The sequence below is a fragment of the Podospora pseudoanserina genome, chromosome 4 (genome assembly GCF_035222485.1).
Source record: "Podospora pseudoanserina strain CBS 124.78 chromosome 4, whole genome shotgun sequence".
Taxonomy (NCBI): Eukaryota; Fungi; Ascomycota; class Sordariomycetes; order Sordariales; family Podosporaceae; genus Podospora; species Podospora pseudoanserina.
Window position 1 is genome coordinate 3656014 of NC_085923.1, and position 17193 is coordinate 3673206.

At 51.8% G+C, this 17193-nt stretch overlaps 6 protein-coding genes across 6 annotated transcripts; 3 read left to right on the top strand and 3 right to left on the bottom strand.

Annotated features, from left to right (window-relative positions):
- Nucleotides 1-43: 43 nt before the first annotated feature.
- Nucleotides 44-7186, top strand: CYR1 (cysteinyl-tRNA synthetase; the record flags this gene model as incomplete). Its single annotated transcript, XM_062946764.1, has 4 exons — nt 44-299; nt 357-449; nt 505-6164; nt 6234-7186. The coding sequence occupies 3 exons, from the start codon at nt 44-46 to the stop codon at nt 2685-2687; spliced, it is 2532 nt and encodes an 843-aa protein (XP_062800983.1). The 3' UTR covers nt 2688-6164; nt 6234-7186.
- QC764_404700 (uncharacterized protein) lies at nt 2761-5190 on the bottom strand. Its single transcript, XM_062946763.1, has 2 exons — nt 4041-5190; nt 2761-3966 (listed from the first exon to the last, which is right to left on the bottom strand). The coding sequence occupies exons 1-2, from the start codon at nt 4510-4512 to the stop codon at nt 2942-2944; spliced, it is 1497 nt and encodes a 498-aa protein (XP_062800984.1). The 5' UTR covers nt 4513-5190; the 3' UTR covers nt 2761-2941.
- Nucleotides 7187-7782: 596 nt separating the features above from the next.
- Nucleotides 7783-9575, top strand: QC764_404690 (uncharacterized protein). The gene is made up of 2 exons (XM_062946762.1): nt 7783-8887; nt 8943-9575. The coding sequence occupies exons 1-2, from the start codon at nt 8148-8150 to the stop codon at nt 9313-9315; spliced, it is 1113 nt and encodes a 370-aa protein (XP_062800985.1). The 5' UTR covers nt 7783-8147; the 3' UTR covers nt 9316-9575.
- Nucleotides 9576-9889: 314 nt separating this feature from the next.
- QC764_0071630 (uncharacterized protein) lies at nt 9890-14351 on the top strand (the record flags this gene model as incomplete). The annotated part of the gene is made up of 4 exons (XM_062940653.1): nt 9890-10167; nt 10239-10453; nt 10509-10533; nt 11222-14351. 4 exons carry the CDS (start codon nt 9890-9892, stop codon nt 11592-11594), a joined length of 891 nt encoding a protein of 296 aa, XP_062800986.1. The 3' UTR covers nt 11595-14351.
- Nucleotides 14352-14383: 32 nt separating this feature from the next.
- Nucleotides 14384-15921, bottom strand: QC764_404670 (uncharacterized protein). The gene is made up of 2 exons (XM_062946761.1): nt 15089-15921; nt 14384-15029 (listed from the first exon to the last, which is right to left on the bottom strand). Exons 1-2 carry the CDS (start codon nt 15681-15683, stop codon nt 14476-14478), a joined length of 1149 nt encoding a protein of 382 aa, XP_062800987.1. The 5' UTR covers nt 15684-15921; the 3' UTR covers nt 14384-14475.
- A 504-nt stretch (nt 15922-16425) lies between these two features.
- QC764_404660 (uncharacterized protein) lies at nt 16426-17142 on the bottom strand (the record flags this gene model as incomplete). Its single annotated transcript, XM_062946760.1, has 1 exon — nt 16426-17142. The coding sequence occupies one exon, from the start codon at nt 17140-17142 to the stop codon at nt 16426-16428; it is 717 nt and encodes a 238-aa protein (XP_062800988.1).
- Between the last annotated feature and the right edge of the window lie 51 nt (nt 17143-17193).

A 17193-nucleotide genomic window follows, 5' to 3' on the forward strand; every position in this document is an offset into this window, starting at 1 on the left:
CCTCAGAGGTCATTCCAGAAACTGCAACTCTCCCAGGTCCTGCATGCGCTCCATCGCCGGCACACGACCATTTTTTTCTTCATTGAAGAAGTTGACGCCAATCGCCAGGCAACCCCCGAGGTACTTCCGGTTTTATTCACAGTCAAGGATGGCGTCTATCACAGTCCACAACTCTCTAAAGCCCGGTCCGCCGGTGCCCTTCGTACCCAAGACCGACGGCAAAATCTCGTGGTATGCTTGCGGGCCAACAACCTACGACCTCAGTCACTTGGGCCATGCCCGAAACTATCTATCCAACGGTATAGTTGTTGCAAACATTTACCTTGATTAGCTTCTGAATCTAATCAAACTCTCAGACATCATTCGCCGTATATTCCAGGACTACTTCGGCTACGAAGTCAACTTTGTGATGAACTATACAGATGTCGACGACAAGATCATCATCAAAGGTACACTTGACCGTTATCCTTGTGTTTGAAACTAGAGCCTAATCTATCCATTTAGCCAGGAGACAGCGCTTGCTTGACTTGGAAAAAGAGAAGTCGTATACCCCCGAGCAGCTCCGAGAACTCGTCTCCAAGGCCTTCCAAGCGTATGCTCAAAGCAATCTTCCCCTCTTGGTAACCCAGGGTCAACCAGAGTTGGATGAGAACAACTACCAGGCGCGTAAAGATGCCGCGTACGGTCAGGTTCTTGCAGGAGGGACCCTCAGTGGAGAGGGTAGGCCAGGGGACGCCGAGGCCAAGATCAAGATGCACCTGAACAACATGGACTCGGCAGCCAAGTCCCTCCAGACTTCCTCCGGCTTTGACGGTGCTGAAGATATTCTGCTTCCCTATCTCGATTCTCTGTACAAAGAGACGATCGACACCAGCGATCAGACCATCTTCACTGACCTCACTCAGAGGATGGAAAAGGCCTTCAACGATGACATGGCAGCCTTGAATGTTCTGGAGCCTACCGCCGTCACGAGGGTAACTGAGTATGTGCCCCAGATTGTGTCCTTTGTCGAGCAAATCATTCAGAAGGGGTTTGCATATGAGGCCGACGGCTCAGTCTACTTTGATATTGGTGCCTTTGAGAAGGCTGGGAATACCTACGCAAGGCTGCGCCCGGAGAGCAGAAACGACAAGGCCCTGCAGGAGGAAGGAGAGGGCTCTCTGTCTAAGAGTTCAGGCGGCCAGAAAAAACGTGACGCCGATTTTGCACTGTGGAAGCGGAGCAAGCCCGGTGAGCCATACTGGCCCAGCCCCTGGGGTCAGGGGAGACCTGGCTGGCACATTGAATGCTCCGTGATGGCCTCTGATAAGCTCGGCGACAACATGGATATCCATTCGGGTGGCATTGATCTTGCCTTCCCTCACCACGACAACGAGCTGGCTCAGAGCGAGGCCTTTTTCCACCAGTGCGGCAAGGGCGAGCACACATGGGTCAACTACTTTTTGCATATGGGTCACCTTTCAATTGCCGGCAGCAAGATGAGCAAAAGCTTGAAGAACTTTCAAACAATCCAAGACGCGCTGGCTACCACATACACAGCGCGAAACATGCGCATCGTCTTTTTGATGGGCCGATGGAATGATGGTGTGGAGATCTCGGGAGATATGCGCAAGCAGGCCGATAACTGGGAGAATACTGTCGACAACTTCTTCACCAATATCAAGGCCAAGCTTGCCGAGGTTGATGCGCCAACCGATGGTGTCAAGTACCTGTCTCTCACAGGCGCCGGAAACAGTCTCATTGAGGACATCGAGCAAGCGAAGAAGGACCTCGATGCGGCACTTCGCAATTCCTTTGACACTCCTGGTGCCATGCAAGTGATCCTGCGCCTGGTCCGCAACGCCAACATCTACATGAACGACAAGGCAAAGTCATCCAATCTTCAGCCTGTCGAGGCGGCGGCCCGCTGGGTGACAAAGATCGTAGGTATCTTTGGCCTGGACGCTACCGCAAAGCCACCTTACGATGGCCTCGGCTGGGGGTCATCTTCTGCTACCGCTGCGGCTGACGTCGACCCCCAAACAGCGATCAAGCCCTACGCTGCTGCGTACGAGAAGGTTAAAGCTGATGTTCAATCGCTTCACCTCTCTGCCTCTTCGATTCAATCTGCTCTCGAGCACTCCCCAGACGCCGAGTTTGCCGAAGTAGAGAAGAGTGGCGAGAAGGACGTGGAGAAGCTGGCGCTGCCATATCTTCGTGCCACTTCCCGTCTCCGCGATGAGCTACGGGCCGTCGCCCCAACCCTTGCTTCAGAGCCTCAAATAAAGCAGGCTGTTCTCGCCCTCAGTGACCGTATCCGCGACTATGACTTGACCGACCTTGGCGTACAGCTCGATGATCAAACCGATAAGCCCAGTCTCATCAAGTTTGTGCCTGCTGCCAAACTTATCGCTGCGAGAGAGGAGAAAGCGTCCCAGCTTGCTGAGAAGGCTAAGCAAAAGGAGGAGGCCCGGAAGGCTAGAGAGAAGGCCGAGGAGGAGAAGTGGACCAAGGCCAAGGTGGCCCCGCAAGACATGTTCAAGGACGACCCCAAATATACCGAGTGGGATGCTGACGGTCTGCCAACAAAGCTGGCCGAGGGGGGTGAGTCAGTGCCCAAGAGCCAGGCCAAAAAGTTGAAGAAGGACTGGGACAGGCAGAAGAAACTGCACGAAGAGTATCTTGCCAAGTTTGGAGGCAAGGCGTGAGTCAGCTATCAGCTGCAGTTTAGACGACTAGGTATCTTGCCTACTTTTCGGGGTGAAATAGAAAACTCATGTTGTCGCTGTTAGCTGCCTTGAAATAGTGAATCGAGCCGACGTACAATCGAAATCAAAGTTGGAATACAAACTCGCCCCTAAGCCCTGAACGCCGCGCATGCTCTAAAGGAACCCAACCCAGCCGTCTATCTCTCCTCGCCAAGTCTTATGTACACTGCTATATCAATGACGATAACCCGCAACTACATGATAAACCCCACCACCAAAGCTCCCACAACAGCTTTCCATACATCGATTTTGAGAGAATAAGCCTTGGACTGTCCGGTTGGGTTGATCCCCAGCGGGCCCGTCCCGCTCACCCTTGTGGCTACTGGGCCGGGCCCGATATCGATACCTGTGGGTCCCACACCGGTGAAGGTCGCCGTAGGGCCACGTTCAGCAGTGACATCCAGATTATTGTTCCCAGACGTCGGTCTTGGAGGCGGTGCCGTGCACCTGCCTGTCGCACTGGGCACAGCATCTGGCCCCGTGCTGATGGCAATGATGTTGCTTCCGCAATTCGCCGCCTGAGCCAGGTGCAAGTTTCTGTTGTCTTGATCAAACACCACGTAGGCCGCTCGCAGGAAGGTGTCTCCCAGCACCGGCTCCCCGTCGTCATCTGGGAGCACGCCCAGCACGCAGTACCCCTGAACGTGCCAGATGAAATCGTTGAAGGGCACGTTGATCACTTTATCCCCAAAGTAAAAGTCAATGGAGCCTTCCAGATCAGCAACATTGCAGTCGAGGAAATAGAAACCGGTCGAGGGGTCGTATTGGGTGTCTGCGAAGCTGGAGGCGAAGGCTTGGTAGATTCGTCGGGGAAGTCGGCTGAGTGTTCCGCCCGAATCGAGGAAAACAGGGACTTCAAGCTCTTGTGATCTTTCAACTAGACCGTCGGGGTATGTTAGTCCCACGCCGCTCATGGTGACATAGTATCTGTCCGCTCCCCTTGGAGTTTGGTTCTGAGGCAGCATAGGGAGTTTGGCTAGAGATCCGATGTATTTTCCAGTGTCCACGCCGCCAAAGATGAGCGCTCCCTCGGGGGAGTCGACGGTTCTAAGATCCATGCTGAAGGCTCGCGAGTTGATCAACTTTTGGTCTTTCATCGTGTCGAGAATGTAAGGATACTCGTTGACTCCTCGAATAGGGGGCGAGAGGCCAAGGATTCCCAGGGGGATGTCGTGGGACTCGAGGGCTACGCCGATGACCTGGTTTCTAACCGTGGCCCCTGTCATGTGGAAGATCAACATAAGTCACAGCTCGGACGAGAGCACGGCGTTCCAGCAAGAGATTCAGACGCACCTCCAATTTTGACACTCTCTCTAACATATTGTATTGTCGCATTTCCTTTCCCATACACGAGGATGTCGGTCACGCGCGTTGCGTTCAGACTTGAGCTCTTCCTCCAGTCGTAGACCGGGAACGATCGACAGTCGTCAGGCACATTGGCAGTGTCACATGTTGGGTTCACCCAAGTGTCTGGCGAGCCAGTATCCAGGATCAGCGTCAGTTTTTGCCCGGGTGTCCCGACCTCTATGTCGACGCCGTAGCGGGTTCCGGTGAACTGGTTTTCAATGGTAACTTCATTTTGTCGGCCTCGGATCAGTTTTGGTGGCGCTGGGTTGGGCAGCACATTAAGCGGGGAGCGGATGAATCCTTCGCCGCGTGTTACGAGCGAAGGGTTTTGCTGTCTGGAGCTGTCCGGTGGTGCGGAGAAATCATGTGCGGAGGCAAGGACAGGGGCGGCACTGAGGAGGAATCGAAGGGGTATCATGTTGAGAAATATAATTATGTACTCCAGGCTCAGATGAGAGCTTCTGGCGGGAGAAGAAGAGATCTACACGGAGAAGGGTCACCCCAAAAAGATGGAAGACTGACATCGAGGGTCCATCTTTGGTGATCGGCTCGGCTGATTCGAGCAATATATGCGGTCTTCATGTTACCCTGGACATGCATCTTCCATGCCGGATTCGTCACACCCTCCCCGAGTTTCCTCGAAGCTGGAGATGGGCCATGGCTAACGGCTGGGAGGCAATAACGATGCATAGTATTGATCTCCGATTGGAAGGAAACAAGCCAGATGGAGAACGAGGGGGTCTGCGGAGCACACTGAATGGACAAAAGCGAGATGTGGCGTCCTGGTTGTGTTGCGCGAGGGCTTGCAGCTGAAAAGTTGGCAGAGCCTCGTCAGCCAGTGTCTGCATTGTTGACCGATCCTCGCGGAGGCCACACCCAAGGACGACTGCGCCTCTCGATGCACTGCATCTCTGGCATGAGTGCAGAATTGAGCAGGAGTTGCGCGATGGTTTAACCGAGGGTAAAGAGCCCGAATACGTGATACTCAGGAAAACTCTTTCGCATAGAAGGGTGCTCTGTCGTTGACGATGCCCAGGAGAGAGAATCATGTTTGGCATCTTAACCCCGCAGGGGCTGAATAGGTACCCCAGTTGTTTGCCAAGAGCAAAGAGGGGATAAGTGGATCAACGGGAGGAAGGTAGCCCACATATTTACTATTTTGAACCCTAGCTCCCCCGCTAGCAGAATAGCTCAAACTTAGCTCCGGTAGAAAGTTCCAGCGACGAGCTTGTTTCAACCTCGTCTCCGCCGTCGCTACCGGACACTGGCACCAGCACAGTACAGTGGATGTTGCCGCAACGCTTTCATCAGCCACCCGAATCATCACAAGTTCCCCAGGCCGTTGATGCTCGGAGTACCCGATGATCAACACATACCGAACTACGGAATATTAGTCAACTTCAGCACGAATCCCCAGACAGTAGGCCGTGCCGATTCATATCCGCCTGCGCCTTTGTAAATGGCCGTGACAGCGGCCCCGTGTGTTATGGACTTAGCGAAGTGGTTTATAATCATCAAGTCCCATGAATACTACGACTTGGGATGAAGCTTTCTCTTGAATATGCAAATCCACTCTGGTATTTATCCCAAGCCCATATTCTCACAGACGCAACCGGTGGGGATAAAGAGCAATCTCGAGACCGGCTGGAAGACAATGCCCCAGCAAGTGCAATGGTGAAGGACAATAGCATTACAATTGACACAGTATGCAACAAGCGTCTCATTTTAGGGACAGCTAGGGACTTGCAACCAGGTTCCGGGTTCTCAACGCTCCGAATTAAATTCAAGCCAAATCCCGTCTGATGCAAGCGCGTCCTCGGCCAAAGCCGTTAGCGGACCCAGTGGCGCTATGGGTAGCACGTGTGAGAAGTGGCGAATTTTCTCCTTGCTGTTTATTTACTCCATAGTCTAGCACAGCTCATAGGAGTTGTCTTTCAAGTTCGAGAATATGGAACTTGAAGACCGGACCGTCGTGAAACATTGCGACCCATACCATCATCTTGAGACTTCTGTGCAAGCAGCTCCTGAGTCTATGACATGAGCAACACGATGCATATCTTTATAGATCTGGTGAGTTTTCTCATAATGCATGGTCTGTTTTGTTATCTACACTGAGACAGCTAACAGGCCATTTACAAGTCTGGGAATGGCAGTCCAGCAGCAAGTTCTTCCGCTTTGACACCAAAAGCCAAGGACACCCATTTGTCATCTACAACCCGTGCCGAAAATCCTGGCTTCCGACCTTCGAGGCATGTGCGATGGGGTAGATCTCACCCTCGCTATTGGCAACGACGCAATGCGGTCGCTGGACTCGAACACATGCTCTCCTACACAGGCAACGCATATGGTGGAAGTCCGGAGCGGTTGAAGGGACAGGCGGATGTTGAGCAATCACCTCCCAATGACGCCGGGGTTGGAACTGGACCCAAACCAATGAACCCCTGTCATTACAGATGGTCGACTCCCAAGACACACGTCCTGCTGTGTCGATGGGCAAAAGCAGCCCATGTTCTTTCCCTGCCTTGGTATTGCGACCAATCTCAAAAAGAACAAGATCAGTCCGCCGTGACGATATCCTTCGTCGAAGATCCAGTCACTCACTGCCCTGCCCTCATGGAGTCAGCAGTGGTCGGACCACAAGGATCATTTGATCTAGGGCCCTGCCAGGAGGAGGAGCCAAGCCAACCACCCCTCTGAGTGTACCGTGTCTCTGGATATTTGCCTTTCGTGAACGGAGACCTGTGTAGCTGCTGTCGTGGTGAAGGAGGATTTGGTCACGTCAAGGGCTAGATGGAGAGCAGTTTCGGCAGTTGCGGTTCAATTACAAATCCTGGATTATCAAGGTCATCTATTGGTTGTATTGTTGGGGGTATGTTGTACCGAATTTGTGTACTGTGATTTTTGTTATCGTTTGGGTGTTGTTTCATGTCCTCGATCCCTTTGGAACCCCTGATTATCGTCGTGACGGTTAAGGGCCTACGGCTGGGTACAGGTGTAGGTCACAGGTAAAATATTGAATTGTCGGATAAAGAAGAAAAGAAAAGGAAGGAAAAAGAGGTACAATGCCCACGACGTCCCCTTATAGCTCTCAACTTACGTCAAGTGCAAACCTCACACGTCAACCGTCCCCACGTCAGAATAACCCTAACCCGGATATAATCCCATAACAGTGGCAACATGAACAGTGTAAACTCACGAACTAACTCACCTTGACATAAAAGCGTCACATCACTTTGATGGATGGCAATACCGAAGATCTGAGGTCCATATGATCTCAATAGGAAAACATCCCTGGAGGTTTTCTTAAGTCCGTGAGGCTCGCAGAGGAATTTTATTTTGACGAGGGTCAAAGTCCGTCCCTGGCAAACTCGAAGTCACGCCAACCAGGGAGCTCAATTGCAACTATTCGTAGGTAGTGAACATCTCTTTGTTTCAGCGGCCGCAGCATCTTCATCTGCATGTTGGGCTCTAGCGGTTGTTAAAGAAAGAAACACCATCGCAACAGATCTCGAGCTTGTGATACAGCACAGCCTCTTCTTATCCTCCAAGACGCAGGCACCAGCAAATCGCAAGAGCAGCCAGCGGGACTGCAGATCACGACAGCGCAGCACTAACCGTTAGGATCTCAGCCCCTGCAAAGATCACTGGGCATGGCCCGATTCAGGAAGGTTTCTTGCCTATAGCGTCCCGATAGAGCGGCGCAGCAGCATGCTCCCCTGCCGCCAATTTCACCACGAGACTGCTTTGGGCAAAGAGCTCTCGTTTTCTGTGGGGAATCAGCGGGAAAGGGTTGCAGCGCAGCAATTCACGCCGCAGGCCTTCATTAGCTCCACCACGCTCGCCAATATCTTACAGTACACATGTCGAACGGCGATTCACCCACGATGTTGGGTTGGTGGCTTTTCTTTTGTTCTTAACTTCTGTCTTGCATCTTTCGTCTTTTGGCACATTCGTTTGTTGATTGTTGCCCCTTGGACGAGACACCAAGCAGTGCTTCAAGTCTTCAAGGTCAGGTAACGAGCGATTGGGGACCCATTGGAACACCACACAAAGATGGAGAAAAACAACACACCACAAACCGGCCACGACGGGCTCATCCATATCCCCAACCACCCACCAAACGCCGCCGAGCGAAACTCGACAACCTACCCTGAAGTCATCCATGTTCCACAATCCCAATCCTCCATCCTCTCCGGCCGTTTGTCACCATCACAACAGCAAGAAAACGAGAGCAACCTCCCCGAGGTCACCACCGAGCAGCCGCCGCTTCACCTCGAAAAGACCTACCCCGAGGTAGCCACACACGAACACCAACACCACCGCCCCCCACAGCAGTCGAGATCCCCACCGCCATCTACAGTCCAGTATCTCCAAGCACATCAGCAACAAAGCCCAAGTCCGGTCCCAACTCCAGCACCCACGCACACGACATACACCGCCGGGCAAGGGACGATAATACCCGAGCCGAGACCATCAGGCGTTCACTCGCTAGGAGACGCGTGGAGCATCAACAGTGCGGAGGATGTAGAGCGGGATCCACAAATAGGATACATTCCCGGTGCTGGCGGCGGCGGCGGCGGTGGGAGCGGGCCGAGGAACGGACACAGCCGGAACCCGTCGGATCCGGACAGGTCCTTCTCCCGTGCGCGCAGCAGGAGTTTTGGGAAGAAGCCTCTGGTGAGGAGGTCGATATTCTGGGTGCTGGTGCTGCTCGTGGCTATTATCATTGCTTTGGCCGGTGTGCTGGGGGCGGTGGCAACGGGGAAGATAAAAACCTCTGGCACGGCAGAGAGGTATGTTGATTTCTTCTGCAAGAGCTGCGTCATTGGTGCTAACATATGTCAATAGTGAGCCAGTGGTTCATCCTGATGATGGAGGGGGTTTCACACTGTCGACGGCCACCACCGCGTCGGGGAAGACAGTTTCGCTTTCTTGCCCTTCGGCGGATGGACTTGATTACACGGTTACCGTTGATAATCAACAAAAGGTGTTTAGACGGCAGTGCGGGGCTAACTATGCTGGCGGTGATGGCGTGTTGGGTTTGGTAAAGGGCGATGTGCTGAGTTTGGCGGATTGCTTGGATCGTTGCGCTAAGGAGGAGAAGTGTGCTGGTGCTGTGTTCATTCCGATGGCCAATCCGGATCCCCAGTGTTGGTTGAAGGAGTTTTTGGGTGTCAAGAGAGAGGGCCAGGATATGGAGAGTGGAGTCCTGTGGCAGTAAGGTCTTGACCTTTCTGGATTGTTATAGTGGGAAGAGTGGGAGACCAAGTAAAAGGAGCTTATTGCATACCCCAGGGGCCATTTGAGATACGTATTTTTGGTGGTTATGGAGTATAGTGAAAGGGAACCGGGAAGAGCGTTTGGATTGAAATAATTGGGTATGGTGGGAGGACGATCTGTAAATATTGCATTTGCCATGTATATATAACCAATCTACAACTTTCAAACTGCAGATTAAAGCTCCCATCTGGGTTTCTCAAGTCTATTGGGAACGATAGCTTCCGGTACCAACGGTTGGACTTCGTCTTGGCATGCAAGCACAGCCTAGCTGCCTTGGGCCACACACCATCCACGTCCATTACCTACCCCCCGAGAGAACAGCCCAACTTCTCACTTGACAACGTCGAATATAGAAACTTCAATCGAAAAACCCGAGCGATGGAGCCTGCCTCTGCCGTCGGCTTCGTGGCGTCCATCATCCAGCTCATTGACATAACAATCAAGGTCAAAAACTACCTCAAGGATGTAAAAACGCGGATGCCGAGCGGGCCAACTTTTCCAAGCATGCCTCCACCATGGTCGCCATGCTCACAGGCCTAAAATGTTTGATGGAGCAGGTGGAGCAAACAGACCCATGGTTCAGCGCGGTCAAGGGACTGGACGTGAAGGGTGGCGTTTTCAATCTTTTGAGAGAGGAAATGGAAGAGCTCGTGTTGAGGTTGGAAGTGGAAAGGGAGGGAGGATTGAAGGGCAAGCTGACCTGGAAATTAAGCAAGAAAGAGATGGATGGCTTGATGAACCGGATCGAAAGGTGGAAAGGTGTTGTCTCGGTAGCACTTTTGGGCGATCACTCGTGAGTACAGGGCTTTACCAACATTGGCCCATTCCGAGTTGTCATTCATTGCTGATCTGAATCATGCATAGGAAGCTCCTGTCGGCCATCAGCACGGATTTGGTCTGTGTAAAAGAAGATGTAGATGGCATCAAAGAGCGCATTAACAACCTCAAGGTGGACATGACCAATGTGAAGGATGGAGTAAAGGGCCTGACAGATAGTGCTGCAAGCCAACGATCAGGTAAGCTCTCATCCGACGTCTTTGTTTTGTTGCTGAGCATTACAGAGTGGTGTCCTGGGATTCGTAAGCAAATCTCCGGCTTGCATTGGCCACAAGTATATATTGACCCGAAATCTAGCCGGCGCCGGGAAAACAACACTTGCGTAAGTCATCTTCCAGTGAAACGCCGACCTTATACATATCCAATGTCTGACACATGTTTAGTTCTTTGCTTATTAGCTTCCTTGAAACTTCGACTAGCGGCACAAACAAACTGATTCCATACTTGTACTGCAACTACAAGGAGCGAAGTCAGCAAAGCGTTCAAAATATGATGGGAAGCCTGCTCAAGCAACTTATTCAACACACAGGTGTTATTGATGAAGACATATTGAAGTTTTCCAAGGACGAAAAACCTGTTCGACTTTAAACCATCACCAGGTTTCTTCAAAACAAAGTAATGGGGTTTTCTTTAGTATACATCATCATCGATGCGCTCGATGAGTGTGCTGATACCGAAGATACCTAGAACAGGTTAGCTTCAGACCTGCACAACTTTCCAAAGCATGTGAAGCTTCTCTTCACATCAAGATCTACCATTGGAGTAGAAGAAGACCTGGGCCCAGTTCCAAGACTCGATATTCGGGCTAGTGACAAAGATATCAAACGATACGTTGAAGGTCGCGTCGGAAGTGAGCATAGTCGCTTACAGAAGCATATTCGGACTGATCCAGATCTTTTGGAGGAAATAATCGATAAGGTGGTGGGTAACTGCAAGGGAATGTACGCATGCCTCTCTTTTATCCGGCACATTTTGCGTAGCAAGGATGGACACTAACATGCGCGAGGCAGGTTTTTGACGGCTCAACTTCCCATGAACGAGCTTACAAGGAAGCCAAACCGACGCGAGCTTCGCAAAGCTCTGGATGTCTTGCCAGCAAAACTGGACGAAACCTATGATCAGGCTATGGAGCGGATCAAGAGCCAAGACGCCGGTGATGCCAGTCTTGCCCACCAAGTTCTGGGATGGATTTCAACGACACTCAGACCACTAACCATTAAGGAATTACAGCATGCTCTGGCTGTCATGCCTGGAGATCAGGATTTGGACCCCGAAGGCCTCCACGACCCGGAACTTTTCGTTGCAATTTGTGCCGGTTTGGTGAGCCTAGAGGAAGAGAGCGGCTACGTCGACTGGTCACTTCACCACGCAAGAGTATTTTGAGCGCCTCCGTTCGCAACTCTTTCCCGATGCTCCTTCAATGATCGCAACGGCATGTTTGACGTACATGATGTTTGACCCATTTGTCCAAAGATACTGCGCGGACGGAGAGGAGCTGGACCTTCGTTTAGACACCTACCCTTTCTTGGCGTATGCTGCAGGCTACTGGAGAGACAACGTACAATACGAAATGGAAGCGCCAGTCAAGGAGCTGCTCTGGGAGTTTGTGGACAACATCTTGGCATTTATGACTGCCGAGCAAGCAGCGACATTGACGAGGAAAGATTTCAGGATATTCAGAATTGGGTCATTCAACAGAGTACAGACTTTTGCCTCCAAACTGGGCCAGATTTCACGTAGTAGCTTCGATGGGACTGGTTGAGTTCGCGGCTGGCTTGCTTGAACAAGGTGCCGACGTCAACGTGCGGGGACCAGATGGCATAACGCCTCTGTTTTCGGCCGTAGAGTGGGACAGGGAAGAGATGGTGGTGTTCTTACCGAATTCAGGTGCCACTGCTTCGGTTTTCGCAAAGTCTGGGGGCAAGGACCCAATGACGCCATTGGAGATGGCGATAAAGCTGAACAATGAAGCAGCGGCAGAGATGTTGTTCAACGCTGAAAAGACCTGGCTTCAGCATCTCCTGAACAGCGGGCTTTTCGATGCCACCGTGAATGGCAACTTGAGGTTAATGCAGGCTTGCATCGAGAGAGGAGCAGACATCAACGCGTACGTTCGCGTGGCAAAGGGATCGGTTCTTTATCACGTTGTAGGCGAGAACCGTAAAGACTTGGTGGTTTTGGTGTTGGACCTCGGGGCCACCGTTTCTCCATCAGATAATAACCACTCTGTGCTCCACGAGGCTTCAGCTAAGGGACATACAGAAATCTTGCAGATTCTGCTCGACCGAGGAGCCCTAGTCAACGTTGTTGATTGGCGTGGGCACTCGCCTCTTCACGACGCGGCCGCTCACGGACGGCTTGAAACATGTAAAGCTCTGGTTCAAAGCGGAATTGACATCAACTTCGCATTCCGGAGGGATCAGGGTCACTACGGATGTCTAGGAGGGCAGACTGCGTTCCAAGCCGCATGCAGCAGTGGACTTGCTGATATTTGCAGACTCCTACTGGACAGTGGTGCCTGTCTGGGAAGCCATGCAAAGACAACCGTTGAACTGGCAGCGAAAGCAAGGGACGTTGCAATTATAGAGCTTCTACTTGAGAGCAGCGTCGACCCTTTGACAACGGACGACGCAGTGTGCGCAGTCTTGAAGTCAGCCGCGACTGCTGGGAATATCGTAATGATCAGGGCTATGCTAGCACGCCGAGATTCGATGACACCTGATGCAAGGGAGCAGGTGGCATGCGAGGCTGCCTCTCGAGCTGATCTCGAGATGTTGCGAGTACTATTTAATGGCGATAACGCACAGGATAACGGAGAAAAATGGCTTGCAACCGCGCATTTTGTTCGAGCACTTGGTTTGGGCGATGAAGGCGAGATGCGGATTTGGTGGAACAGGGGAGCAGATCTCAACCATAAGGTCAAGCCAGCGTTACCGCGAGATCCATATTTCCCTTCACCGAATTATCTATTACCCGGTTGCCATGAAAATGAGGAGGAGGGCGACTACATCTCCACGATGCATTTGGCTGTTGGACATGGAAGTCCGCAAATACTGGACCTGTTACTCGAGAACGGGGGAGATATCAACGCACGCAATTACCTCGGAGAAACCCCACTGCATTGGGCTACATACCATGAATGCCATAGTGATATGGCTTGCATGATACTATATCGCGGTGCCCTTGTGGATCCTTGGTGCCATCGAGGATTGACACCACTGCACGTTGCAGTACTGCGTAGGAACTACCGGGGTATCGAGCTACTTCTTGATGCTGGGGCAGACATCGAAGCCAAGGTTCACGATGGCGATACCGCGTTCAAGATGCTGGCTTCTTTCCGCCCCTGGCTATATCTCAATTATTCCGTGCTATACGAGGGTGGGCAGTTCAAGTGGGTTGAAGGGCACATCGATGAGCCGAACGGGCTAGCCAGCAACTCCGTGGGGCTCGATATTCTTCTGAAGAGATGTGCGAAGACTGATGTCCTTCAACCTTTGGTATCATTGCTAGAATGGCCAAATGCTGCAAGCTATCAAGCTATGGAGCAAGTTTGTCGTCGATTGGCGGATGAGGGCTTCGACTTTACCCTTCCCACAAGAAAGGGAATTCCTGCAGTGTACCATGCGGCGAAGAGTTGTCCCACAGAAGTTTTTCAAGTCATCCTACAGCAAGGTGCAAAAGTAGACGTGAAGTTTAATGGACTCACGGCCCTTCGTCTTGCAGCCAAGAGGTTTTCGCATGCAAAGGTTAATATCCTTCTCCAGTTTGGCGCATGTGCCGAGAGCAGAGACAGCAAGAGGAACACGCCCTTGTTCAAGGTGGTCACTAAGAGCGACCGACTTTCTTGGGGATGCAGTCCACCGAACACAGTGGAAGGAATCATTGACATGTTAGTAGCTCGCGGAGCAGATTCACACACTCTCTGTGGTGCAAAGAAAGCGCCGGTGCTGCATTACGCCGCCTTCATGGGGGATTTGACCATCGTGCGCTATCTTACTTGCAAAGGCGCGCGAACTGATGTCACCGACAGAGATGGACGGACTGCTCTGGATTGGGCAAAGGATAATAAGCAGGAGGCCATGGTGTATCTTCTTACTCGTCTAAGCAGAGACCAGAAAATACAAGTAAACAGTCATGCACAGATGGACGATACTAGAAGGTATCATCTGAGTTGGGGTCAAGCGGGAGTACGGATAACATGAATTCTGGGACTAAAAGCTAGGACCTAACTAGGATTGTAGCAAAATTTCCAACTATCGCTACCTCACTGCTTCAAACCATTTGCCAAAATATCCTCCAACTGCTCGTGACGCTTCAGCGCATCGTCAAAGCTTACAAACGTCTTCTGTTTGCCATTCCTCTTCACCTCGTAGTAATCCTCATAAATAGCTCCAATGTTCCTTGCCTGGAGGTTCAGTTCCTTCTGCCAATCTTCAAAGTCCCATTCCACCTCGTCAACCATATCCGTCTCAAAGTCATGAACCTCGAACTTCTGAGGATCAGCGGCATTGCCAATGTGGATAAATGTCGAGCTCGGTGCCACAACCCTAATCTCACCCTTGGTTCCCGCAATGGTCCAAACCAGAGCAGGGTCGGAAGGGAAAGGCGAGTCAACGCGAAACCTGAAGTGCAAGCTAGCGCCTGAATCGACATAGCCGTGCACAAAGATGAGATCGGGCGTGTCGGAAGTGACAGTTTCCACCACAGTTTTGTCCTCGCCAATGACTTTGACTTGGGGCCGCTGGATCTGCAGGAAGCCCTGTGGTGCGTCGGGGCCGGTCTTGTAGTCTCCAAGGACGGATTGAACAAGATCAAACTCTGTGACAAAGTGTTAGCTATTTTCGTTTGCATGTTTCAGCAGGGGTGGGAGAACTGACGGTGCGCAAATCCAATAGTGTAGACGTATCCCCCAACCTTTCTCTCGGTAAAGTACGACAGCGAAGCCGGAATAACACCCCGCCCATCAATTCCGCCGTTAGCCCTGAGCTCCGAGCTCAAGACCTCTCCGATCCTGCCACTAGAGATGACCTCTCTGAGCTTTTTTGGTAGGGGGCCCAGAGGCCCCTGCAAACCTACGATCCCTAAGCCACCATGCTGCTTCACCGCGTCGGCCAAAGTCCTAGCTTCGATGGTGTTAGCAGCAAGAGGCCACTCAATGTAGACATCCTTGCCAGCGATGACAGAGGGAAGAGCAGTCTCGAGGTGCTTGTCGACCCGGGTGTTGGTGATGACGAGCTCAACTTCCGGGTCAGCAGCCAGGTCCTCGGGCGTACCGTATGCCTTGGTAGAAGCGGGCAGGTTGTATGCTTTAATCGCCGCGCGGGCGGCCTCGGTTGACGAGTTGAGGAGGGCAACAACTTCAAACTTGGAGCGGCCCAATGGTGAGAAGAGATACGGAAGGTGTGCACGGGAAGCCCAAGCGGTTTTGGCAGAGCCTGAGAGGCCAATGATGGCAGCTTTGATGGGGGCCATTTGGAGTGCGGTGGTAGAATGGGGTATTTTGGACAGTAGGTAATCAGTAAGGTGCGCAGGTTAGGAGATCAGAGAACTGTCCGTTGATGGCGTTTGAAAAGTGAGGGTTGGAGTAAAGAGAGAAGAAGTAAGATGGATACAATGGGGTCTTGGTGGCATATTTATGGTATTTCGTGATGAAATGATGCGCATATTGTTGCATCTTGTGTGATCTTCCTCGAAGAAGGTTCCCCGGTTAGGTAGGTGGTGCAGTAATGTGGGATGTGTGTTTGTAAGCTTCCACGAAGGTGAGATCTGTCAGCCTTTAACCACCCCTATATTACATCGCACCCCACGGAGATCAAGCAGGTTACCAACCTAGCAAGCAGTGATAATATCAGGTTACAAATCCTGGCCAATTCTATAAGCAACACGCATAATGCAAATTGGGTACCGAATTACCTAACCCTAACACATGCTTGGGACTCGAACATTTTGAATGTCGGTTCACTCTGAACGTAACACACGGTGCATTGGACCTAATGGACAACAACTAGCATCAGTAACAGCTGTTCAGTGAGTGAAGATCAATTGTTCTCGTCATACTAAGACAAGGTTCTAGGGTATCTCCGCAATGAAATCAGAAAGCCAAACACCAACGTCCAAATCATTGTATTTCCGCTCCTCCCTATACTGGTCCCTCCTGTCACAAGTCAATTCTATATCCAGTCCTCCATGGTTGAAGCAAAGGTGTAATCTGCGATTAGCACACTCCGGCGCCTGGGGCAGGAACAAGTTTGCCAGTACCGAACTCAACGTTAAAGACAGAATCCCCTCTGAAGGGGCCGGTCGTGCCCAGGGCGTTGGGGCAAACAGGCTGGTTTCCCTCGCTGGGAGGGGGAATGGTGCACACCTCATCAAAGCCGCAGTGGCAGGCGGAGTCTTTGAGATTGACAGCAGCAAAGTTGCGGGCGACCCACGATCCGGGGTCAGACAGGCATGAGCTGAGAAAGTTCATGCTGTTGGGGGCCGAGAAAGCAAGCTTGCCGCCACTATCCTTGAGAAGGTGCTTGCATTGATCGGCATCGACGAATTCAACGTCCATATCAATGCCGCCGCCCGTTTGGGGATCATCAATGGCGCTCTTGCCGAAGCCAAGATAGTTCCAGGCATCATAGGAGATGTCGTTGGCGCCGCCGGATTGGTCGATGCGTAGGAGTTCAAGAGAGCGGCCCTGATGGCTTACGCGGACACAGATGTTATTGCAGTCGACAGCCTCGGGCCAATAGGCGACACGGTGGGTGTTGATCTTGCAACCAAGAACGCCGACCGAGGAGCTGTATTGCTCGTGAGGTGTGATGTTGCGAACTTCGGCAGCAGCGAGAGAGGCGAGCGCGAGGAAAATGGCAGAGAGAGTGAACATTCTGACAGATGAATGATTTGATACTTGGAGAAAAAAATAAGCGAGAGTGCTGAACATGAATGGCAAGGTATGTGGTTGATGCTGATGCTGTGGCTCAGGTAGTGTGGG